General features: G+C 52.5%; 2 protein-coding genes across 6 annotated transcripts in view; both read right to left on the bottom strand.

Annotated features, from left to right (window-relative positions):
* The window catches only part of DNMBP (dynamin binding protein), a 33389-nt gene extending 23948 nt beyond the window's left edge, over positions 1–9441 (bottom strand). For 3 of the 4 annotated variants that reach the window (XM_084210224.1, XM_084210226.1, XM_084210227.1), the window contains exons 1-2: positions 9306–9441; positions 918–1096 (exon numbers count right to left, since the gene is read on the bottom strand). In XM_084210224.1, the coding sequence (XP_084066350.1) occupies positions 918–1062 (145 nt within the window). In that variant the 5' untranslated portion in view covers positions 1063–1096; positions 9306–9441. Of the gene's footprint in view, positions 1–917; positions 1097–2466; positions 2524–9305 lie in introns of those variants that run through there. The other variant, XM_084210225.1, reaches the window with a different exon arrangement.
* A 3091-nt stretch (positions 9442–12532) lies between these two features.
* CPN1 (carboxypeptidase N subunit 1) lies at positions 12533–23644 on the bottom strand. 2 transcript variants are annotated; one of them, XM_084210208.1, is made up of 9 exons: positions 23377–23644; positions 20359–20555; positions 19541–19696; positions 18907–19089; positions 17354–17465; positions 16543–16682; positions 16153–16252; positions 14590–14708; positions 12533–12757 (listed from the first exon to the last, which is right to left on the bottom strand). In XM_084210208.1, exons 1-9 carry the CDS (start codon positions 23597–23599, stop codon positions 12626–12628), a joined length of 1362 nt encoding a protein of 453 aa, XP_084066334.1. In that variant the 5' UTR covers positions 23600–23644; the 3' UTR covers positions 12533–12625. The 2 variants fall into 2 exon arrangements, with proteins under 2 accessions (XP_084066334.1, XP_084066335.1); XM_084210209.1 differs by lacking the exon at positions 16153–16252 and having other exon boundaries at positions 12624–12757.
* Positions 23645–24508: the final 864 nt, after the last annotated feature.

Below are 24508 nucleotides of genomic sequence, written 5' to 3'. Positions count from 1 at the left end.
TTGCCCAGTGACTTCAGCAGCAGTAGGATCAGGCACATGCCCATTCAATGCCAATGGAGCACAGGAGGGAAGTGCTCCTGTCCACCTTTGTTTCAGACAATACACAGCTTGCGGCTGTTAGGAGAGACCAGACTGCTGCTACAATAGCAGCCCTGTCTCTACAGCCAGGGATGAAATCAGTCCCACCCTCATGCTGAAGACAGAGGCAGGCTTATGCTTTGAAGTGGCCTGGCTTTCATCTCCCCAAAGCTCACACATCTTAACATCAGGATTAAGATGAGAAAGAGCTGCCTAAACAGAGACTATGAGACTCTTAGTGTTTCACTAACAGCATTCCGCTGCTTCAGAGGTTTCTCACACCCCCCTAAAAGTTTAAGAGACTTGCACACCATTCCAGGCACCTAGATATTGATGGCAATTTGTGCAGGAAGATGCTTTGAAGCAGAAAGGAGGAAGTGGGGCTGAGTCAGAGGGCTTGGGGGGGACACATGGTCACTGTTGTTCTATCTCCACTGACAAGGTCACTTGGACTGGTTTCCAGAGTGGATGCATTTCCACTCTGGGTGCATCGGTTTCCTTTCTCCCCTTCCACTGCCACAGCAGGTCAGCACATAAACCAGCCAGGAAATGGGCAGTCTCTCCACAGAGACTGGAACAACCAGTGTTGCGAAGCTCCTATCTCCTCGAGAACTGACTCTCCACTAACCTCTCTCAAAAAACAACACACAAGCTTGTCTGAATAGTTGACACAAAGCTGGGAGGAGACCAGTGGCAACTTGCACTCTCAGTCCCAATCAAAGCCCATGAAAGATTTAGTAAATCAAATCAGGTCCTTCCCCACCAAAGGAAGAGGTGCTCATGGAGTGCATTTAGCTGGCACTTGGACAGACCCAGGTGCAAGCATTTCCAGCTCTTACCTGTGACACCTTCCTTCTTGCCAAGGAGCCAGAACTCATCCACGACAGCCAACACCTCGATGACATCTCCCACGAAGAGGGGCAGCTCTTCAGAGACGCTGGGACAGAAATCAAAGACTGCCCGCACCACGGAGCCAGCCTCCATTGCGCAGGGTCTGAAGGCAGGTCAGTGCCTAAGGCTGAGACAGTGAGAAATTTGTCAGCACCCAGAAACACCTGAAATTATCACAGATAAGCCCAGGAAGTAAAGCCCTTTGTGAGCACAGAGGCAGATGTGGGGAGATCCCAACCCTTCGCCACATGCCACAGGAGACAAGGGGCTGCAGCAATGCAGCCCCACGGTCTAACCTGCCTTGTCCTACCTCTGTGGCTCTCTCTGTGGGATCATGTGTTTGTGTTGCAAGAGGGGGGACAAGCAGCAAGCAATCTGGAAGTGAATTCCCGTCAGGAAGGAAGCAAGAGGAGGGGAGGAAGCTCAGCATTTCCCTGACATGTGGGGCACAGCTCAGCCTGACAGGGCCTGGTGGGCAGCCAGCACCACCCACCTGCACGTCGCACCACACATTCTCTGGCAGGATGGGCACAGGAATCCCCCTCCCCACGCCACCACTCAGGGCACAGGAACTGCATGCTGAACCAGCGCCACAATCCTGGCTCAGCAAGAGAAGAGGCACAAAGTCCACTCAGGCAAGCTCATACCACCATCCTCATTCTCAGACCTGATTGGAAATATCCTTTCTGCCTTCTACGTACCTGGCTCAGACATTCCCTGGGTGGCCCCACCATGGCTCTAGGCAGAAGTCAGACTGAGATGAGGGTACAGACCCCATTCAAGGTTCTGGGAGCCAAGGCTAAAATTCCTCCTGGCAGGAGACTTGAAAGAAGGCAAAGACCTCCTTGTCAAGAGCTATGTCCTGGATTCCCCCTTACTCTGGAAGTGGTTGTTGAGGACACTCTTCTGTATAATTTCTGCTTTTCAGCCTCACTGTCAAGGAAATACAGTGCACCAAGGCAGCAGCAGTCCTGCAGCTTAAGCTGCTCCTTTGCCTCCTCCCAAATTCCTCAGGATGGCAACAGAAAGGTTCATCCATCCAAAGCAACCAGAATTCCTCACCTCCACCTCAGACCAGTGAGTTTGCTTTCACTTTCAGACCCACTGCAAATACAGGCACAGGACAGCACTGCCAGCACCTCTCGGTGCTTTCAGAGCCCTGCCTTCTGCGACGCTGGGACATCGGCGTCCTCCCCACCAGCGCCCTTGGCACAGGCTGCTTTCCTCCCACCTCACAAACAGCCCCCGTTCTGTCCGTTTGGACACACCTTCCCCGTCGTGGGACACGTTCTCCTCCCTCCCCAGAGCGGCTCCAAGCGCACAGCGAGCAGTCCCGCTCCAAGCGCCGCCCAGCCGCTGACACCCGTCCCATGTCAGCCCCGCTTGACAACCCCCCCGCCCAGCTTAGGGCAGAAAGAGAGCAGTGACAACTCAACAGAAACAAACACACGGCCCCCCCAAGGGCAGCCTCTCCCCGTACAGCCACACACAGCCCACCTGAGCCCCGCAGAGTCAGGAAGAGGGGAAGCTAACACATGCAGAAGAAATATGTCCCTGCTAACGAGGCGCAGCCAACTTCCAGTGAGAGTGCCAGTGGGGGATCCAGGCAGGGAAAGGCTTTCTGCTGACGGGACCATTCTGTTTATCCAGTCCGACTCACCTCCTGGGAACAAAGCGGGTTTGTACTCAGCAGGAACAGCTTCCTCATCACGTCTCTCCCCGCCCCCAGCCATTCCTCTGCTGCAGCCAGCACGCTATGCCCCTGGCCACCCTCACCTCTGCCATCCTGTCTGTCTGTCACTCCTATTGCTCTCCACTGCCTTCCCCATCGCACGTGGGCTCCTTGGGACACAGGCTGTCCCTTTGTCAACAGCTTTGTGCTGGCTGTACAAACAAAGAGCCCAATATCCAGCAGCAGACAGCACTCTGCCACCAAAAAGAGATGAATGGGCTGGAGTGAATCAGGAGCACAAAGAGCTGCAGTTCAGGATAGCAGAAACCCACTGAGGCAGAAGGAGTAACAGTATTAAAAACATGACCATGTGGAGCAAGGAAAAAGATGGAAGAGCTATCAATTAACTTAAAAACACTAAAGACATGTGAGGATCCATCTGCTGTTTGAGGTGGGGTGCCTGGGGCATGCTGCTGCATGTTCTCATGGGAAAGTGAAAGCAGCAGCCCCTTGCAGGCACCCAGGCTGCCCTCCACCCCCAGACAGGCTGCCAGCCGAGCTCAGGCTCCCAGGAATCCTTGCCATACTCTGAATATTCAAACTTCACAGCAGCACTGGACAAAGAGGGAAGAACATACTGCAGCATAACTGCTGCCTTGGGGTAGTTTCTCCAGGAGCACACGATGGTACAGTGAGATTTCTTGTATGTCTTCTGTCAAAGGTGTAATGTAAGAATGAGCAGAGGTATGCAAAGATTACAGTAAGTGTGCTGCAGACCCAAACCTGGCTTTGCTACAGTCACTGGTGCTGAGAATACAGCCCTGACACTGATCCCACCCATGAGAACGGGAGTGTCACTTCCTTTAACACACCTGCAGCTCCGGGGACTCATCATTAAAATGTGCAAGATTTTCCAATGAGATGAAGACAGAGAGGGACAGGCAGGACTGCAATAGTTCCAGCATGAATATATTAATTACAGTTATAATAAACCACTAACCTATTCATGTCCAAAGCATTCCCTGAGAGGCAACTTGTAAGAAAGTGTGAAGCAACTTCTGAAACTGCCAAAAAAAGAAACCCAACAGGCTCATGTTCCCTCAGCAGTACCAAGAAGAGCAAGATCACTCCCTGACTCCACTGGAGTATAGACAGCATGCTCCTGTATTTGCAAGTAGTGAATCAGTCTAATGGAGCTTGCTTGCTCCATGACATGAATTGAACACAAAATATTACATTTTCCAGGGCCTTGGCCTTGTCTTACTCCCTGTAGTGCTGCCTGCCAACATTTTCTACAAACCCCCACCTAGAGAAGGAAGCCTCCCAGCATATTCCACACTGGAAACTTACTGAGTCCAACTCTTCAGGCTTAATAGTGGACCCGACCTTCTTCCAGATCCACCCTAGAAAACAAGCATTCAGCAACAGCTCACGCAGAGGCTCCAGAAGGAAAAGCAGACTGCAGGGAGAGCAGAGCTCCGCCTGTGATCCCCTGTGAGTCACGGCTCCTGACAGCTGGCCAAGCACCTCTCACCTCAAGGATGGGTGATCCTTGCCTGCCAGAGGGAAGGAGGGAGAGCTCTGCCACAACTGAGCAAACTCTGGGATTTCAGGCGGGGGGAGCTGAGGACTGTGGGTCGCAGGGCTCCTGCCCCCGCCCAGCAGCAGATCCACATCCAAAGAGAGCCTCACTGTGCAAGTATGAAGCTGTGGCGCAGCAGGAACTCGCCCTGCTGAGAACACACAGGCTCTGTCTCCCTGCCCGATCCTGCACAAACCAGGTAACGTGTTCCTGGCGCCTGAGCACAGCCTGCCTGGTGCCGAGCTCTGGGCCTGACACAACGGCATTGTGCAGCAAGGCAGAGAGTGGATTCCCAGGGCATTAATCACTCCCCCCAGTCTGCATGCATGCATGCTCAGCACACACTAACATTACCTTCATGGAAGACTGCTTATCCCATTTTGCTATTAGCTCTGGAGTGTTTCTGGTCCAGCGTGGGCTGATGGAAGCAGGGACCAGAATGAAACGATAGCTATTAACTCTGTTACAATATTGTTTTGAGATCTTCAGCACAGACTGGGTCAGCCAAGAAACTGCATTTGCACACAGACTCTGACAACTTCTATCCCTCCTCTTCTTGCAGCTGAAATTGTGCAGGGTAAGAAATCCCAAATAACGGACTGACCAGCATCAAATGTAATTGTCAGGCACTTGCTAGAAGTACCATCACTTAGATGGTGGCAGGGCTACTAAAGATGCTGAAGCAAGCATTTTAAGCACTTAAGAGATAAGGCAGCAATGTGAAGAGGCATTTAGGCTGATTACAAGAAGTATTAACAGCCCCAGTAAAAAGAGAGACCCAAAGGGTTTGAGGGCAGCTAATCCACTCCTATCCCAAAGCACTGCTCAGACCATGAGATAAAAAACACAAATTAAGCGGGAAGGAAACCAAACTTAACAGGTGCTATTGCCACTTGTTTCTCCACTAAATAATACATTCCAGCTTCTCACTCTAGAAGCAGCACTGTTAGAACTGACTATGGAGGGTATGACTGCACTGTAACTGAAAAACTAACATTTCACCAAACAGATCAAAATATGCCATGTGGGCTTTCACAGGCATGCGGGATTTGCACAAAAGGGACAAGTGGATTCTTGTCCAGTGGATGTCTCAATCTCTGTAAGAACTTTCGAACCTGCATGAGCAGTAGACCAGGAATGGTTATATTCCCAGAAATGTACAGAGACAAGCTTGTCACAAAATGATTAGAGAAATTAATATTAAAAATATTAAACAAATGCTGTCAGTGATCTTCTTAAAAAATTGAAAAACACCTTGCATTTCACCACAATCCACCCCCAGTGACAGAGATACCTCTCAGTTCAATGCATCCTTCAGCTGCTGGAGGACTGGCTTTGACAAGAGATCTGCTGCAGCTCTTGCTGTGCTCTAGGCTGCAGGATTAGTACCCAGCACACAGTGGGAGGAACCAGCAGTTATGCTTTGCTTCTCGCACCATTGTGTCAAGAGCAGAAGCCTACTAACTACATACTATGACATTCTACCTTTTTCCTCCGTTCCTCCCTGTGTTCTCCAAATATGGACAGCCCTCCTTCCCCTCCTTCATACCCCAATGCATGTGCACAGCCTGCACTGTCCTCATTCACACTTCTAGGAGAGGACATTACCTGCACACCAGCATGCCCTGACTGCTCCCACTGGCCTTCAGAGCTGTGGCCACCCACACTCCCTCTCCCTGCTCAGAGCAGAACATGCTGCTCTGTAAAGCCCCCTGAGGTCCCTGCTCGCCTGCACATTCCTGGGTGGAATAAACAATACCCTGTTGAGCCAGGCTGCCTAGGCCCCAGCTGGAGATGGTGCCAGTGCAGGGACTGTGGCTCCAGCAAATGCAGAGCTGATCCTGTGAATCCCAACAGAATGGACAATGCAGCAAGCAGGGCAAACCCCCAACTAATGGTGCTGAGGAGAAGAGCCTTCTCCCACCAAGGAATGCTGATCACTGCAGCTTCTTGATAGGACATGCTGCTTGTCTCAGCAGATCCCAGAGTCCCCCAGCCGAGCTTCACAAAGTGGGAAACATGAGAGCTGTTCTGCACACCACCTCCTAACACCACACAGCTCTCAGGAGGAAGAGGAATCTTCTCACTCTAAAAAGAAATAGTTTCTTTTGCTTTGTCTGTGACCTGATATATCAAAAATCATTGATATTAATACATTTTTGCTTTGATCACCGACCCCTGAAGAACCAGGACTATCAAGTAAAAGAGCTGCTTAAGCAAGTTCTGGCCTCCCACCACACCTGTGTGGCACAGGAGCTCTGCAGTGTACCAAACAAGTCATTAAACCAATACTTCTCTCCAGCTGGGCTTTGGCTGTCAGTGTTCTCACCTGTTCTGTTGCAGGATGTGTCTGAGGGCAGGCTGGTGGTGTTTGTGTGGGTTAAGAGTGGCGTGGCAAGGAAGCAAGAGGAGCTCGTGCTGAGCCAGACGGCAAGCAAATGAAAAGTATCTGGAAACTAGAGCACAGCATCAATTTTTAATGCAAAGCAGAACACCTTGCCACAACATGTGATGACTGTGATGGATATTTAATCTCTGGCAGTGGGGTGCCAAGCATGCAAAGGCCAGAACACCAGCTTGGGAGACCAGAGTTTCCCAAATTCTGTATGCTGTGGCAGCACGTACCTTACAGACTGTGTTATAAAGTCCTGTCTTCTCCCACCCCAAGGTACATGGTTGTGTCTTTTCCCAGTTTTGCAGACAGGCTAAAATTATACAACTTAGAATAAGGAACAGACAAAACCCCAAGAGCAGAATCACCATTGATGTGCCGTACCTGTGGCTGGGCTACAGGTGGTAAGTAGCATACAATTACAAAATTAGTCATTACACCTTGAGTACATATTCAAAACAAGTTGAACTGGGACTACAAGGACATTCCTTAACACTGTAGCACTTGATTTTGCACCCTGAACAATATTCTTCAAGATAACTTTTGGACAGAAGCACATTATGAAGCTTTGGCTGCTGGGTGGGGAGTCCAGAAATTTGGAAATTACTTGAAATTTTGACGTGGAAACTCTGTTCTTTGCTCACCACGATTCCTGTTCTGTACTGTATCTGCAAAGAACCTCAGTCCTCAGCAGGGACTCTTCCTTTCAGAGTCCCTAGGTGCTCCTGAGAAGGAAGCAATAAATTTCATCTCCCCACAGAAAAGTTCTAAAAATAAGACAAAGTAAAAACTGTGTCACTCAGAAGTGGGGTTGGGTAATGTGATTAGAAATATACTTTTGCTAGAGGTTGAGGGGAAATTATCAGTTAAGGCAGTGAAGTGCTGAGGTAAGCACAAGTCAGGCTGTCCCACCTAAGGTTACATCACCACTGTCACAAAGTCCGTCTGAGGTCACCCACTGCAGGCACACCTCATCTGCACTCAGAACCCCAAGAGGTCGCACAGCCAAGAGGTTCCCATGACAGCTGGCAGAGGTGGTGCCCCATAAAACTCTGAGAATCACTCCTTTCCTCTGCCCCTACTGCTCAGCTCCTCTCATCCCATTATCTACAGTGCTTTAAAACTGTTGTATGTTCAACTAGTTTTTAATGTCACTGCTAATTCTAAGCAGAGCAACTGGAGAGACAACTGAAACCTTTGGCCCTGACAGAAGAGAGGATCTCACGAACAGAAAGTGGAGGCCAGCTCAGAGACGTGGGCACTCTTGGCACTATGGAGGCCTCACACACAAGCAGGACGCATTTAGACACTGCCCAGCACGACTCACAGCCAGAGTGAGTCAAGATGAGGGGGATGATGGTGACGTCTTGTAGCACGGTACAGAGGCTGTATTTGGCAAAGCATCTGCAAAACTGCAAATTCTGTATCTATGAACTCTTTCAGATGAAGAGACAAAATCTCAGTGGAAGCAGAGGCAAGGGGAAAGAAAGCCTTTTCAGAAGAAACTGAAAGTTATGGAATCATGAAAAACGTCAAAGCAGACGTTTACGCGTATGACACAGCTACAGGCTTCCTAGGTACTACAGCAAGGAGAATGAAAGGCCATAAGTGGAGAGAGAATTTCAAACAGCAGGAACAGCAGCAGAGATGTTTGAACCCAAAGGCCAAATTACATCAAGGACAGGATAGGCCGAGGTACCACTTAAGGTCAACAAAGGGACAGCAGAAGAGCAGCAGCTGCTTCTCAAAGTATTCTGAGGGTGACCCAAGCCTACATCCCCTGGCAGAACCGCTGGAGGAGACACCTTCAGTTCATCTCTGATAAGTACAAGGCAATGGGGCCAGGCTGCCAGTGTTGCAAGAGGGATTTGTGTTTGCAAGAGTGAAAACAAACAGGGAATTCTTTTAAGTTTCTCTTTTCAGGCTGCCTTGAACCGAGTGAATGCCCTCGGAGGAGCACCCGGGAAAGGCACAGTGCTGCAGCCTTGAGCTCCTGCTCTCTGTGTACAACCACTTGTGCCACCCTCACGGCTGTAAAAACTCCAGACTCCCTCTGGTGCCAAACCACTGTGGGATGGCCACAGAATTTCTAAGGGGCCAGGTGCTCTCCTGCAACAAGCTGTCCAGGCAACACCAGCTACCATCAGCTGCCTGCCTGCCTGGCGGTGACCACCCGGGTTAGCACTGCCTGAACAGACACGGCTTGAGACCACAATCACAAAGTGCAATGTGGGCAGCAGACGGGCGGCTCCCGCGGTATCGCACAGCTGCTCCACGCTGCCCAGGTGCCCGAAGTGCTCCCAGGGCAGAGTGTGCGCTGTGGGACGGGGCACAGCGAGCACCCAGCCGGGCACGCAGGGCTGGAGGGCCACACGCTGCCCTGGGGGGGCTGGCACGAGGGGAGCGCACCCACCCGAGCTCGCAGCACCCCAGACTGGAGCACCCGCCGCCGGCCAGCGCGGCCCAGGGCAGCCCCCGGCACAGGCAGCCCCCAAGCCCGCGGCCAGCGGGGCCCGGTGCGGAGTGCGGGAGGCGCCGGCGGGGCGGGGGCCGGGCCGCGCCGGGGCCCGGCGGAGGCGCAGGCCGGGGGCGGCCGCGGGATGAGGGGAGGCCGGCGGGGCAGCGGCCAAGCCGAGAAGCGGCGGGGGCGGAGCGCCCGGCTCCCCCCGGCCGCTCCGGCGGGTCCCTACCTTCTCCCGGCCCGCTCCGGGCGCTGCGGCCGCTCCGGCCCTGGGGGTCCCGCTCCCGCCTCCGCCCGCCCAAGGCCGCCCAGCCCCGCCCGGGCCCCGGCCGGCCCGGCCCCCAGCGCCCGCCCCGCCGCCCGGCTGCCTCCGCCCGGCCCGGCCCGGCCCGGCGTGGTGCCGCTGGGATAGGCGGAGCTGCTCCGCGGGGCTGGCCCGCAGGCTGGGGAGCCCGGGGCCGCCGGTGACGTGAGGACTTCGCCCTGTGCAGCACCGCGCGTCCCCGGGCTGTGAGGCATTCCCCCCGGCGGCCCACGGGGCCGGCCCGCCGCGGCACCCGGCGCCCACCATGGGGTGCAGCCCTCCCCGGGCTGGACACGGCACTCTTGCGCCATGCACCGAGCCAGGCTGCTGGCAGGGCACCCGGGAGCCCGGCGCGGAGCACGGCAGGCAGCTGCCTGTGCAAACCCTCTTCTGCTTCCCCACACGCTGCCGGGGCTCCCCTTCCCCGCTGCTGCCTTGTGGGAATCTCGCTGCCTTCTCGGCTTTGGCTTAGGCAGCAGCTGACGAGTGGGTCTATAGGGTCCATCTGGTGCAGTCTCAGCTTTGCCGCTAGCAGCCTCCTTGGCTGCTTAGATACATCGTAAGATCGTGCCAAAGAATTAAGATGGAGAAAAACAAATAGCTCCCCAGCAGAAATCCACGAGGGAGAGGGCCAGTTTGTGCATCACTGAGGATCTGGCATACAAAGTATAGTAGGTCCCGAGCTGGATTTCCTGGCAGGCTAAAAAAAGCCTCCATGCCCCAAGGGATACCATCCCTCAGCAACACGTAAAGCCCGGAATCTCTAAGTCCCCCTGAGCAGTTAGCACTGTTTGGCACTTGTTTGTGCATTTAGCTACAGTTCTCCATAGCAACCACACAGATCTCAGCTTGACTTGCCACCAGCCAGGAGCGGGAGAGTGGAACGCCTCGCAGGCTGGCTCTGAGTCGTGTTAGTACGTGCACAGGCTGGGTGCTGATTCCCGTCTGTTCTCCCGAGGTGGGGGCCCACACTGCTGCCTTGGCACGATGCCGTGGGCAGGGGGCCTGAAGCTGCACAGGTGCTCTATTCCCTGCCGGTGTGGATGCTTGTAGAGGGTTTCTTGGTGCTGAAGAATGAACACCACCTCCTGCCACAGGGCTCTAGATGTCCTCTGACCCAAAATTTCTGTTGTTCTTGCCTGCCAAAGAAGGTTTTGAGTGTTTTTCATAATCTCAATCCCTCCTGCAGCCTTTCAGGTTGCTGCCATGACCAACTCTCCTCTGCTGACATCCCCATCCAAGCTGCTTAATTTTTCTTTGAGTTCACTTATTTGTATTTTCCCTTTTCTGCCTCCTCCATGCCAGATACAGAAATGCATGCAGAGTTCTATCTGCCCTCTTGGCTCTCCCAAGATCCTCACAGTTTTGCTTATAAGAATTTTGGTTAACTTTCCTGGGCCTGGCTTCACTTTGTTTAAATGTTTTCCAGTGTCTGCACACAATTCTGGTCCTTTCACCTCAGAAAGGGTAATAGAGAATGGAAGAAGGTTTGGAGGCAGGCAGGAAGGATGCTCAGAGACATGGGAACAGACTGTAGTGAAAGTACAGTAATCACTGTAGTGACTGTACTATGAAAAACTGTAGGCTGGGACTCTTCAGCTTGGTAGAAGGACATATAGCGGGGAAGAGGTCTACAAAATCATGAGTGGCCCAGAGAAGATGGGGAGGATTGACTGTTAGCTTTGTCTTCTGACACAAACCTGTCAACTGTTTTTGCCTTGAATGAAGCCTGAAAAGCCTAAGAAATCTCTATCTGGCAGATGTTACATCCCAAGGTTGTGCCCTTTTTAGCCCACCCTTCTTGCAACACTGGGGGCAAAGCTCATGGCACACCATTGAGGGGTGTCCTTAAAAATCCTGCCTCAGAAACATTTTGTAACCATGTTCTCACGTGGAGAGCTCAGCCACGGCCAAGTGGAGCTCTACCAAATTGTTCAACACAAAAATATTCAGAGCTGGGAGGAGAATGAACTGGACAAATCCCAGCCCAGAGAGAGAGACATCCAGAGAGTTGTATATTGCAGGAACCCTTTTGTAGGGGAAATGCTTGTGACTGAGATTCTTAATTTTTCTGCTGCACTGCTAACCCCATAGTAGCCTGCAAGGGTGACTGATCCGGCGTCTGGGGCTGGTTGTCCTATTCTAGGGAAGGAGTCTCCCTACTCTGACTCTGTCCTGAAGAGTGGAATTGAGACAGTTCCTCATTTTCTAGCCCAAGGCTGCTTTTACTGCAAGGATTAGGGTTGTCCCTAGGGTTAGGGTTTTGAAAACCACAAAGCCCAGAACTCCAGGCACAAAGCAGCTGCAAAAGGCATCCCAAGGGGAACACAAAACTGCCACAACATGGCTTCTCCATGGCTCTTTCCTTGGTGCCAGCCTTAGCCCAAGGGTTTTCTGCCTAGGGTTAGGGTTCTGTCTAGGGTTAGGGTTTTTAAACCAGAAAGCCCAGAGCTCTGCACACACTGCAGCTGCAGAAGGCATGCCGAGGAGAACACGAAGCTGCCACAACATGGCTTCCTCCATGGCTTTTTCCTTGGTGCCAGCCTTAGCCCCAGGCTGCGTTTTCTGCCTAGGGTTAGGGTTCCGCCTAGGGTTAGGGTTCTGAAAACCACAAAGCCCAGAACCCTAACCCTAGGTCTGGCAGTAAAAGCAGCCTTGTGCTAAAGTTGGTTCCAAGGAAAAAGCTGTGGAGGAAGGCATGTTGTGGCAGTTTTGTCTTCCTCTTGGGATGCCTTTTGCAGCTGCAGTGTGCCTGGAGCTCTGGGCTTTGTGGTTTTCAGAACCCTAAGCCTAGGCAGAACTCTAACTCTCGGCCTAGCAGTAAAAACAGCCTTTTCAAGTGTCCTTACCTGAGGGCAAAGCATGCTACTTGCACCCAGAGGACTGTTGTTCATGTGCTCCTTTTCTGAGTGCAGTTTACACCAAGGATTGGATTCATTATCCTTGGTATACACTCGTGGCCTTTCATGTGGGCTGTAGCAATAGTGCAGGAATAAAGAGAGCAGAGCTCTCTGAGATGGAGCAACTGTAGAAGAACTCAGCACAGACAGACACAATGCCCAGGGAACTGTAGCCCAGGCTCACTTTGTTGTGAATGACTTCACAATTTGCTCAGGTATTAAATACTTCCTTGTTTAATAATTTGGGCTAGTTTCATGCTGAACTGTTGGAAAGTTCACCGGCTGGAGTCATCAGCCAGGCCTCGTGTAAACGGCTTCCCCAGCTCTCAGCCAAATGAGCTGTCCTCATCTTTGGGTCCCCCTGCGGGTGGCTCTTGGCACCACCTTCTTCTGAAGGGCTTTGTTGTTCATCCGTGTGCCTGAGGCTTTACGCTCCGCAGGCTTCCTCACCACTTCTTGTTTGAGCTGGAAATGCACCTGGAGAAAGAATAAAGATAACTGCATTTAACACAGTGTATGTGTTCTGCCGGACCTGCCTCTACCTTCAAAGCGGACTCTGGGGCCAAGTCAAACAATAAGGGGTCTCAGCCATGGTTAAAGGAAATTAGTTCTTAAAGCAGCTGTAAATTTTTTTCTCCTGTGGAAAATGTACTAACAATGAACTATGTTTCTTATGCAGAGTTGCTCCTGTGGCTATGTGATGTCTTAGGATGGTTTGGAAGATGAGCTGTAAATGGCAAGGGACTGAGCTATGTCCTTTATTCTCCTTTTCTCACCAGAGAGTGGACACATAGCATTGCTTTGCATCTCTGTGAGTATTTTATACAGAGGATGGTTAAGACAGTTCTTTTTCAATTGCATCTTGTTAGCTTAATCAGTCTTTCAGCAACCAGCCCTTCCAGTGGACCCAGGCAGAAAAATTTTGGGAAAGACACCTCCATCCACTACAGCCGCACAAGCAGTACAAGAGGGAGAAGGGGACAAGGAGTGTGGAAAACACAGCATGAGATAAACGGGGAATAGGGAGACCATACAGAAAGGTAAAACTGGAATGGGGCTGCATGGGCTTCTTGGGGGAGGGATGGGGTGAAGAGTGAATATGGGAGGTGTTGCAGAAATGGGAACAGGAGGGCTGCTGTGAGAGGAGATATGCAAAAATCAGACCATCAGGGAACAAATCAGTCTTCTACAGTAACACTGTAAAAAGAAAATCTGCTTTAAAAAGGAAACCCAAAGAGCTGGGTGCTTAACCTAGCAAAACAAAGGACTGGGCTTGACAGCTCCCTATAAATATACTAGGGAATAAACACCAGGGAAGAAAAGGAGCTATTTAAAGCACAACATTGGCATAAGAACAAATAGGCATAAACTGACCATAAATAAATTTAGTACAAAAATTAGAAGGTTTCTGATCCTGAGAAGAGGGCAGCTCTGGAAGAACTTCAGAGGCTGGGCAGGGTGGGATGGAGCGATGGAAGGTGGGAGAACAACCACAGTGTATTTACAGCAGAGCCTGACCAGTGTACATACAGTGAGGCAAATGATGGGCCAGGATGCCGCAGATGGCAGGGGGGCATTGGGGCAGTCCTGCTGGTCTCTTGAGGAGCCTGCATCTGTGGTTCCATCATGTTCACAAGGCAACAGCAGGGGCAGGGATCACCACCCACTGTTTTTACAACCAATTTCTAGTTGTCCAGCCAGCCCTCAGAAAGGCTCTGTAGGAGACACACCAGTGTCTCAAGAAAACTTCTTTTCCTGAAAGTGCTTGGCTGCTCTTTGTTTGCATTCAGTTCCCATTTGTCTCTGGTGCTCTCAGCAAAAAGAAGGGCAGACTTCAGCCTCTTGCTATGAGTTTGATAACATGTTTGGTTCCAGGCAGAATGCAGATGATAGCAGAGGGCTGAAACCCACAAAACTGGGGGGATAACTGAACCCAGGCTGGCTGTCTCCACATCATCTCATCCTAGAGAGTGAAGAGGATGGAGGGAGAGCTGAAGAGCAGCAGTCCCAGCCAGCCAGGAGATCTCCTACGGCCAAGAGGCAGAAAGACACAGAAGCTGGTATGGGAGCCCAGTGCAGCTGCAAGGCCTCAGTAAGGAATTGAAAGGCACCTGGCATTGTCTTCACTCTGTTCATTGCTGTGAGCTGTGTGGAGCCTTGTCTGCCAAAAGAGGTAATCTACAGCCACTGGAAATGCTCTACATCCTATCTCCTTTCTCTGCTGCTCACTAGACATCCCCCACCACATTTCTTTCTCCCTGGGGTGAAGATATTTTGAGAAACCCTTGTGACTATGCAGCCTGACTCACCAGTGAAGGTGCAGCTGGGCCCACTGTTGTTGTGACTGTCAGGGGCTGGTACCCCTCTGCAGAGGCTGTGACAGTGTAAGTGCCAGGCAGCAGCAGCCGGAAATAATCTCCCATATCACCTGGACCACAAGATAGGAAAAGAAAGCATTCAGGATGCTCAGGGAGCAAAGCGTAAGACATACCAGTAATTCCTGCTGAGTTACTTCCTCTAGGATGTGTAGCATTCAAAACCCAGATTTTTTTCCCAGATCTGCTAGCTACCTCAAGGCTGGATTCACACTGGTATACTGCAAGTGATGTCTCATTAGTGCCATGGAGAGGTCAGTCTGCAAGTAAAAGCCAAATGAAAGGGGACTGTACAGCAGCATTGGCTGTGCCTGTATAGGGCTGCAGAGCTGAGCACTCACCAGTCAGATGACAGCAGACCTAAGGACAATCACAGCTCCAGTCTGACTCCTTATGCATAGCACAATCTAATTCCCTCCATACACAATTTTGCCACATTTAGGTTAGCAGGTTTTAGTTGCTCAATAGCTCAGCTGCTCCCTGATTCCCTGCATAAGAAAGCCTCAGAAGCACTTTGACAGACTGTGCTCTGGTGTGCTTAGGGACAGGGGACAACCAACAGTGAGGTAACACCACATTATGGATTACTTTGGAAATCTGAGTATAATCCCATTTATGTAACTGGATAGGTATTGCAAATTACTTCAGAGTGGAGCTGGGAGTGCAGCTTCACCTGAATGTGGTAGAGCCCTGGTACAGGTCAGCAGTTAGGCTATGAAATATCCATCCTTGAGGTCAGTGAGAATTGGCTGGAGGGAGCAGTGGCTGATCAGAGCCAGCTGGGGAAAATCTTGCTCCAAGCTGGACAGAAGAATTCAGAGGGCCCTTGACAGCCAGCTCTTCTGCGATTTCTTTCACAGTCCCCTTTCCTATGCAGGTTGGCATAATAAGTGCCAAATGTTAGTGTTACTGACTCACAGACCTATAGCCAGGAGGAGCTTTAATGATTTCATAGTCTGACCTTTGAAGAGCTGTAATATCAGCTATTTTCTGCAGGCAGTCTGTAGTGTTTGGTCTGCTTGGAAGAGGGTGTTCATGGAAAGGAGGTTAAAATTGGCCAGCAAGGAAGAAACAACCACAACTTGGGAAACATAAAGTGGCACTTAATTCTCACTCTGAACTTGTCTGGTGTGAACTTTCAGTCTTTCATCTTATTCTTTCTTTTTTCATCTTGTTCTTTGCTATCTTCTGTTTCAACTCTTTGCAGATACTTACAGTCTTGAGTAAATTATCCTCTCAATTGTCCCTCCCAGATAAAATAGGAGCTGAGTTTCCAAAGTCCTTTACAATAAGGTTTGCATTCCACTTCTCACCTCTGTCCTTCCTAGGCTTTCCTAAGCCCACCCTGGTCAAGGATAAGGATAGGCTTATATTTCTCTAGTGATGTCATATTTCTCCAGTGTCTTTGGGAAGCAAACCATGATGACCTCCCATAGTATAGCCTTGCCTGCTAGCTTCACTCACATATTCAGACACGTAAGCAGATTGACAACCCACCAGAGGTGATGTCATGGCTGATCCCCTGGACAGAAATCACTGCTCCTGCAATGCCATTGTTGTTCTCATCTGACACCATCCCTTTGATGCCCTGGTGAACCTGCAGGGAGGGAGATGGATGGGTCAAGGCCCCTCCTTTGCTCAAGAGGTATCGACGAGAAGGGCAGAGCTTTGGGGACAACCCTACCTTTTCCTGCACCCTTGGTGCTCCTGGTTGTCCCCAGCACAGCCAGTCTAGGACACAACAGCTTCCCCAAAGACCACCAACAAGAGCACCCCATGATCTCCACAACCAACTTTCTTCCCCTCCTGGTGCCTAGTGGTCCCCTACCACCAGGGCCCATGGGGATCTGCAGGAGAAGGGTGCAGGTCTCAGAACTGTCCCTCTACCTCTTCAATGAAAGCAACAAGGGCCTCCCGGTTGGCCATCCACTGCCTCTCCAGGTCCTCCTCGGGGGGAAACTTATTGCAGCTTAGCTCCAGGGTGATTTCAAAGCAGTTGGTGTAGAGGTAATTGAAGTCCTGCATGCCTGGAAGAGAAGAATACCTTATGGCCAGGGCATGGCTCCCTTCCTATTTCTATGTCCCAGTCATCCTGGCCCATCTTTCTTTGACCAGAACCATCTCACTCTCCTTCTCTGCACCACAGGTGCAGCCTCCTCCCTGCATGATAGTGCAATTAGAGCCTTCTCCACCCATGCAGCCCTCTCCTTGGAGCTGCCAACTCTCAGCTGGATCATTCATTAAGCTGCCTTCAGAAGCCCAGGGAGGTTTGGTACCACAGGGGGCCTATATATCTCTTCCAGTTCCTCTTCAATCTTTTGTCTACTCTTATGTGTTGATTTTCCAGTTTTCTCATTGCACCTTTTTTAATGAGATTTTTCAGGAACTAGCAGCTGCCTTCCCTTTGGTCACAGTTTTGGGTTTTGACGGAATTATATAGGATTTTCAAATACACTAGCAGATTAATGTTTCCTTTGTCTAGAAGCACGTAGGATGAAGGTCTCTGCAGACCTCGGCTTTTTCTGTGGCTCTTTCCCAAGCCATTTCCTCGTCTGAGATATAAAACACCAGAATGGTATCTAGTAATAGGCACAATCCTATTGCCATAGTCCTTCCCCAACCCATCTTATCCTGAGGTTTCTTGTCTATCCCTTCACCTCTTTTCGCTGTGGGGGGTGCTCACCGGCCCAGCCCTTACCTTTGCTGAGCGAGTACCAGGATGCCCCATTTGTGATGCCATCAGCAAAGTAGTCCCCGCAGTTCCAGCCCCGGTGCATCCAGCTGTGGGCATATGAGTAGGTCTTGGCCAGCTAGAGGGAGAGCAGCCAGTGGTCACCGCTCCAGCTCCACAGGGCTGGAGAACCTGCCTGGCTCTGGAGAAAACCTGCTCCCTCCTTTGCTGAGGAGCACTGGAGGGAAGTCAGACAGGAAAAGAGTTCCTGCATTTTACAGCCACAAAATAAACATGAGGTGCCCAGGACCTCTACAAGATGTATGCAGACAAAGGTGAAGGAGGAAGAGCTGGAAACTTGTTGATGGCAAAAGGGCTTCTACCCCGTTTGTACTGAGAAGAGAGGGAGCAGAAGGCACTGGACCTATGTGGGGACACTTGGCACCACACAGCAAATGGCACTAATAGAGGAAAAAGATATATGAAGAAAAGTAACCAGTATCAGCTACTGGTACTGGCAAACACCAGATACATATTGGCAGAATTTCGATTAGGAAAGAGTTTGGGCAACTTCTGGTTCTAGCAACGACTTGTTTGTTGCCCTTATTAAGATTACTGCTTATTTTTAGACATGAAGGCAGGGCTAAAACTGGGCTGCTGCATCCAAAGCCAGTTCTTTGCGTAAGACACAGTCTAAGAGGGACTGGCATTTGCATTTTCTAAGGCAAACTCTATACCCTTGTATTACAGTTCAGATTCCAGCGCAATATCATTCGGTCAGTTACTTCTCTACATTTCTGAGTCCTGAGCCATGTGGGAATCATTAGCCTACACCCCAGACTGCAGCCTCTTTACATCTGGGTCAGAGCACAGCCATGATCCCAGGAGGTCCTGACAAGCCCCTGCAGATTCTGCTTGCAGAGAAGGCTGGACTCCAGCTTGGACTTATTTTTCTCATTAACTGTTCTGAGGCGGACTTATTTTTTTCTTATGCTGGGTATTTCCTAATGGAAGCAGTGACTGAAGGCATTGTTTGCTGGGATAATGAAGAAAAACCACGAGCTTCAGCTAGCACTAACAGGATCAACAGCACAGACTGATGCATTCCCTGCTGCCTGCTTATGCTCCTGGAGCTCTTGCTGTTTGTTGTAGTTGTTCTTTGCCATCCATAAGCCCCTGCTGGGCACCCACCTCCCTTATCCTGGTATCAGCAGGCCCCCAGTCACCTCTCTAGGAAAAAGAACCCAATGCATTCTAAGATGGTGTGTCAAAGCTGAGTGCAGCTCCAGCTTTGGAAGAGCAGGTTGCTATTGAGTATACCAGTGGTATTCGGGTTATGGGAAAAGCAAGCATGGACAAGGAGGGGGCCCCTGAGGGTTAAGCATGGCCTGTCCCTGTGGTGGGACTGTCCTGACCTGGCTCTTGAGGCAGTGGCTGGCAGAAATGCTGTAGTCTTCTAATGATTATTTCCAACACGTTTCTTGGCTCAGCTCCTGCATGACGCAGGGACCAGAGCTCCCGTCCAGCCCTCGCTCTGCACCCTGCCAGGGAACGTCCTTGCCCAACGTGGCCGTGCTCACCTTCTGAAACAACTTATCGTCAGGGGTTGGCGTGTTGACCGTGCGCCGGTGGCTCCTGAACCGCTGGTCCTGGGACTTGTCATAGGGGTAATTTGCCACCACTGCTCCACCGTGCAGATTGGCCGAGAGCACAAAGTTGTAGCTGCTGATCCACTGGATCACAGCCAATGTCTCTGGCTCCACCTGTAAGGACAAGAGAGAAGGAGACCAGGAGAAGACACCTCTGTGCCAGCTGCTGCTCCATGCCAGGCTGTGGTGTGATTGACCATGTCAGACCCTGTCCTGCAGTGTGTCTGCTGCAGCTCTTGCAGCTTCCTTTGTTCTCCACCAACTGCCCTGATACACAAAGCACCTCCCCCAGTTAAACCCCAGAACCTGAGGCACAGGTGTTCACCAGCATGTGCCACCTCCTCTGCCCTGTGCATTGCAGCCTGCTCCCCCAAGCTGGTTGTGATGTCAGCCTCTCCTGGCAGAGGGGCAAGCTGTGATATGGGACAGGATTGTATCATTTCTCTGCAGGCAGAAGGCTCAGAGAAAGAAACAAGCACTGTGAAAGTCAAAGGGCATGTATTTGCTTGCATGCTGAGACACTCTAAGAGGATGCTGTAGCCCTCACGGTATCCCAGACTGGTACCTGGCTTTTCCAGTTGTCAGGCAGTGGGATGTGGTGATTTGGCCCGCTGATTTCCCTGCTGTAGTACATGAGTGTGTTGAGGTCAGGGAAGTTGCGGTTCAAGTCCACTCCATTGGCATTATTCCTTCCTGTCAAGTACCCGTTGCTGTCTGGGCCCTGTGGGGCAAAGGTGCATCACAGGGGTGAGTCCAGGTTGGGTGCAGTCAGGTTGGGCATCAGAGAAGCAGAAACTGGCCACTGTAAAAGCACTTCAATGCCTATGAGTTACAACATGTGTTATTGCTGTTAGGGCTAAAGAGTATTGGTACTGACAGGGAAAATCAATAACAGTACCTTAATTTGTCAGGGTGACAGAGTAAGCCACAAGACAAATAAACAATTTACTTTAGCTGAAAGAGCCATAAATATCTCCCTGAAGTCTAGAAACACAAAGAGATGGGTGATTTTTTTTCAGGAAGACTAGGGGCCTTATTTCCACCCTCCCATCTCTCATGTCCCTGGCTGCTTATGACAGCGGCATTTAGCTGTCACTTTCCCAGTCTAGGGCAGGCGATTTGCAGTGACCCTTCTGTGAGAAATAACTTCTAAGGAGAGTAAGACAGGTATAGGAAGTCTTCTCCATCATCTGCCGAGGTCACCTGTAACAGGACACAGCATGAGCCCTTGGTAAGGAGGTGACAAGCAGCAGCAGCAGTTGATGGGGACAAATTTGGCAGGGCATGATTCCCCCTCCTTCTAGCTGCAGTGAGAGGATCCCAAAGGGATGTGAAGGGCTTTCTGCCCCTACCCGTCTGGAGGAGGTGATCACTGCCTGGTACCTGCTTGGCAGCCACTTCGTACCCGTCGGGGTTCATGGAGGGCATGATGTGGATGCGCGTGTCATGGATGAGGCGCGTGATCCGCTCGTTGCCCCGGCGGTACTCCTCGCACAGGAACTCCGAGAGCTGCAGCAGCAGCTCACGGCCCAGCACTTCGTTCCCGTGCATGTTCCCAACATACTTGAACTCTGGCTCCACTGGAGAGAGCAAGAGAGTGACGCCATCAGCCAGGGCTGGAACAGGGGGGAAGAGCAAAAGCCTACTACAGAGAGCCCCGGGCAAGCCCAAGGGACACCCAATAAATGGTCTAAAATGACCCTTTCCCTTAGAAAATGCAAACCTCAGTGAGGGAGAGTGGCACAGTTCTCATATGGGCTCTGCTTCATTTCGCACAGCACTCTGAGAGCTGCTCAGACTCTCCTCTAGGTTGCTTTGGGCCTTTGGAGCACGCAGGAAGAGTATTTGCTGCTGGCTTGGTCTTGGGTGAAAGACAGCACAAAAGGACCAGGGAGCACTGGCAGGATTGCCCCGGGCTACCAGGACCTCACTGCTCTGGGGTAGGTGGCAGTGGAGGAGACAGACTGTTTCTCCTACCTCTGCTCTTCTACATTTGCTCTCAGTGCCCCTCACCAGCATGGTCCATTCCCAGCTCTGCATCTCTCCTTCCCCTTTATCTGCCTCCAAGATCAAGGTTAAGGCCCTCCTCATCCTCAAGGAAAAGAGCCTGGAGAAACCCTCAGCAGCTGAGCTGAATATGGATCAAACTGTCCCTCAAGCAGCTCCAGTATGACCAAAAAGGTCTCTTGCCACCGGCTTTTCTAAAATAAGGTCTCAAAATACAGACTTGGAGACCACAGGCAAACAGTGCCTGGAACAGGACTTGCTGCTTTGCTGAAGGAGAGGCAGGACATGTGACGGACAGGTTGTGCTTTCCCAGAGGCCTTTTAAAGCAGTTACTTGTGGGAAAATAAAATGTCACATTGCAGGCTGGAGCCAGCATTGGTAGAATGAAAGACAACAGGGGAATTAAGTTAAAAAGGGAGCCTGACTGTCACATGAAAGAGTCAGGAAAAAGAGTGTTGTTACAAATGCTGGCTCGCCAGATCTTGAGACTCCCATTACACCGTGAGCTTTCTGGACACCAGCAGGGATCAGACTTGCAGTGGCAGCGTGCAGCCCTGCTGCCAGGTATGATATCTATCAGGATCCTGGGGTAAAAGGCATCACATCCCCAGATTGTGAGCTGCTGCTTGCAAAAGCCCCTGTGCCTTTGCTGTGTTAAAAAAAAAAAAAGGTCTAATTCAAGATAAAGATTTTGCTTTTCCATGTTTTTTGATTGCTGCGTCTCAGTGCAAGACACCAGAGGTGAGCCACATATTTTGATCTTGTTAGATTTCAGGGACATAAGAACTGATTTAGTTAGATAATCCAGTTATTAAAAACTCAGAAAAATCTTGGGCATATGTACAGGCTTTAAAAAAAATAAGGTTTCAGCAAGGATTCTCTGCTTTGCTTGAGTCTGCAGCAGGATTTGTCAGCCTTTTTCAGTATGCAAACCCCTAAACTTTATGTATATGGGCACACAAACTCTAATTACTGCATGTAAGCCCATTGACTCAGCTTGCTTTTCAGAGTTACTTTTCATGTCGTTCAAAGAAATCCACAGTTTCCCAAATTCCTCATCCTACAAGCTGAAAGTGCCAGTCTGACATTGGCCCATGCTACAAGCAGGGCCACATGTCCATGCTGCCTGCCTGGGGCAGGGTAGATCTGAGTCATCTCCTACAGCCTTCCCATCTGCTTTCATGTGGTTCTGCAAGTCTAAAATCCAGTGGTGCACTGCCAGTGCCCTTTGCTCACTCTGTGCTTTCAATCAGCCCTTGATAAACTGTGGAGGTACCCCAGATGCCCTCAGTGCCACGCAGGTTTCCCAGTGCTGAACAGGGCTGTCACAGAGGAAGTCAAGGTGGGAAGCCTCCCATCTCACTTCCTGGCACCCCTGAAAATGATACTATGGGCACAGGACTGTGCAGTATGCCCCCAGAGCAGTCCTGCCAGACATGGGGTGCTGTGGGGGCTGTTCGTCTGAGGGGGGCACGGGTTCTGTACACCCCTGCAGCCCTGCTGGCAGTTTTCCACATGACTAGGCTGCCTGCACTTATCAGCCCCTGTGTTTAACCACATCAGCCAGGACCTGAAAAGGCAGAAGATCCTGCAGAAAGCTCTGTCGTTACCTGCAGCTCAGGGACACAAGGCAGGGATGCGAGGGAGCCCTGCGTGCAGTCCCCCAGCCTGGCAGCTGCTGGGGAGCTGCACGCAGGCTCTCTCCTCGGCCCCCCCAGGGCACCTGGCTGCCAGCAAGGTCTGGCTCGGCAGCATCTCCAAGCTGCACAGGCAGCAGCTCAAGGGGCCATCGCTGCCAAGGTTCCACAGGGCCACGTGGCAGCGGGTGGCGATCCCTGAGACCAGCCTGTCCCTGGGGCTGCACTGCCCACGGAGCTGCGAGGGCTGTAGAAGCCCGGCACCCTCTCTGCCGGGGTCCCCGCTCGCTGTCCTCCTGGGTTTGCCGCCTGCAGGAGTGGCCGAACACTTTCTGTCCTGTCACTACCCAGCAGCCCAGGGCAGAGAGTGGATGCTGCTCTCCTCGCCCGGACAACACTGTTTTGGGAGGGAGAGTGTGGTAGGGCAGGCGGGTGCTGGGATGGACTCGCCTGCGTTCTCGCATTAGCTGAGCTGAAAACTCAGAACTCCGTCCAAAGTACGCGCCCGGGCCACGCCGCAGCTCACGCAAGCACAGTGCATGGCACGGTGCACGCGTGCGGGCTGCGCGGGCGCGTCCCTGGGCTGGCTGCGGGCTCCCTGCCGGAGACCGCGCCGCCTGGCACCCGGGCATTGCCAGGGGTCCTGCCTGGAAAGGGAGATAGCCCCCACCCAGCGCCCCAGCAGTGCCGCGTGGCAGGGAGCGTGCCAGCGTCGCCCGTCCTCTCGGGGCCGCTGTCCCCTTCCCGCCGTACTCACGGGGCTCGTGGATGCCCGGGTAGTCGCTGAACTCCAGCACGTAGAGGTGCCGGCCCTCGACGCTGCGGCCGATGCTGTAGATGCGGGTGACGTAGGGGCACTGGCTCTGCACGCGGAACAGGGCCTGCACCAGCTCCTCGTAGCGATGGTGGAGGAAGCTGAGGGCGGCCGCCCCCTCGAGCAGGAGCAGGGCTCCCACCAGGGGCCGCAGCCACCGCGCCATCCTCCCGCGGCGCCGGGCGCCCGGACCAGCTCCCAGCCTCGGCTCCCTCCCCGCCGGGAGCTTAAAGTGCAAACTCCAACCAGCTCTTTCCAGCTGCCGAGCGCCAGCCCCCTGCACCTGCGGGCGGGGGGCGGCGGGAGCGGGGCGCGCCGGGGCCCCGCGGCGCAGGAATGCTCCCCCCCGCCCGCCCGGCCGGCCCCCGGCAAACCCGCTCTCCTCCGGGGGAGAAGTTTCCCCCCGCTCCAGCTCACTTATTAACTGGACAGCAAACAGGGCCCCGCAGCCACTGGCTGTCACTGCAGAAGAAGCGCAGGGCTGGAAAACTGGCTGCGGAGGGCGTCGGGGCTGCCAAGCGCTCGGGGAGCGGCGGGCGGGGGAAAGGAGAGGAGAGGGGGCCGGCGGGCGGGGGGCTGCCCGTCACCCTCTCGTGGGGCAGGAGCCCAGGGGATGGGATAGCGCCGGGCGGCCTCGCTGCCCGCACGATTCCTGCAGCCCTGCCCGGCGCGGGCAGCTCCCACCGCTCCTCCCCGCAGTCCGGTCCCGGATCCGCGCCGCGCCTCCTCTCCTGCCCCATCTCCTGGGGAAACAGAGGAGGCACCGCCGCGGAGTCCGCGGGTCAGTCGGCCCCTCTGCCCGGCCCTGCTCACCCGGCGATCCCATTGCTGCCGGGACAAACCGAGGTGCAGGGACTGCATCGCCCTCGCCACAGGTGGTTGCCCGAGCTGCCGAGCTGGGACGGTGCAGGGGTAGGGAAGAGCAGAGTGGGATGTGATGCAGGAGTCATTTGCTCAGCTGGAACCATCACGGAGAGCTCCGCTCGAAAAGTCTGGTATCACCCCGCCCTGCTCTGGGAGGGGGCATGAGAAAGAGCTCTGACAGGCGCTGGGCGGGAGGACATTGCTTAACTGC

The sequence above is a fragment of the Fringilla coelebs genome (genome assembly GCF_963513975.1).
Source record: "Fringilla coelebs genome assembly, chromosome: 8".
Classification (NCBI taxonomy): domain Eukaryota; kingdom Metazoa; phylum Chordata; class Aves; order Passeriformes; family Fringillidae; genus Fringilla; species Fringilla coelebs.
Note: the sequence above shows the minus strand (reverse complement) of the source record. Positions and strands in the feature narration are given on the sequence as shown.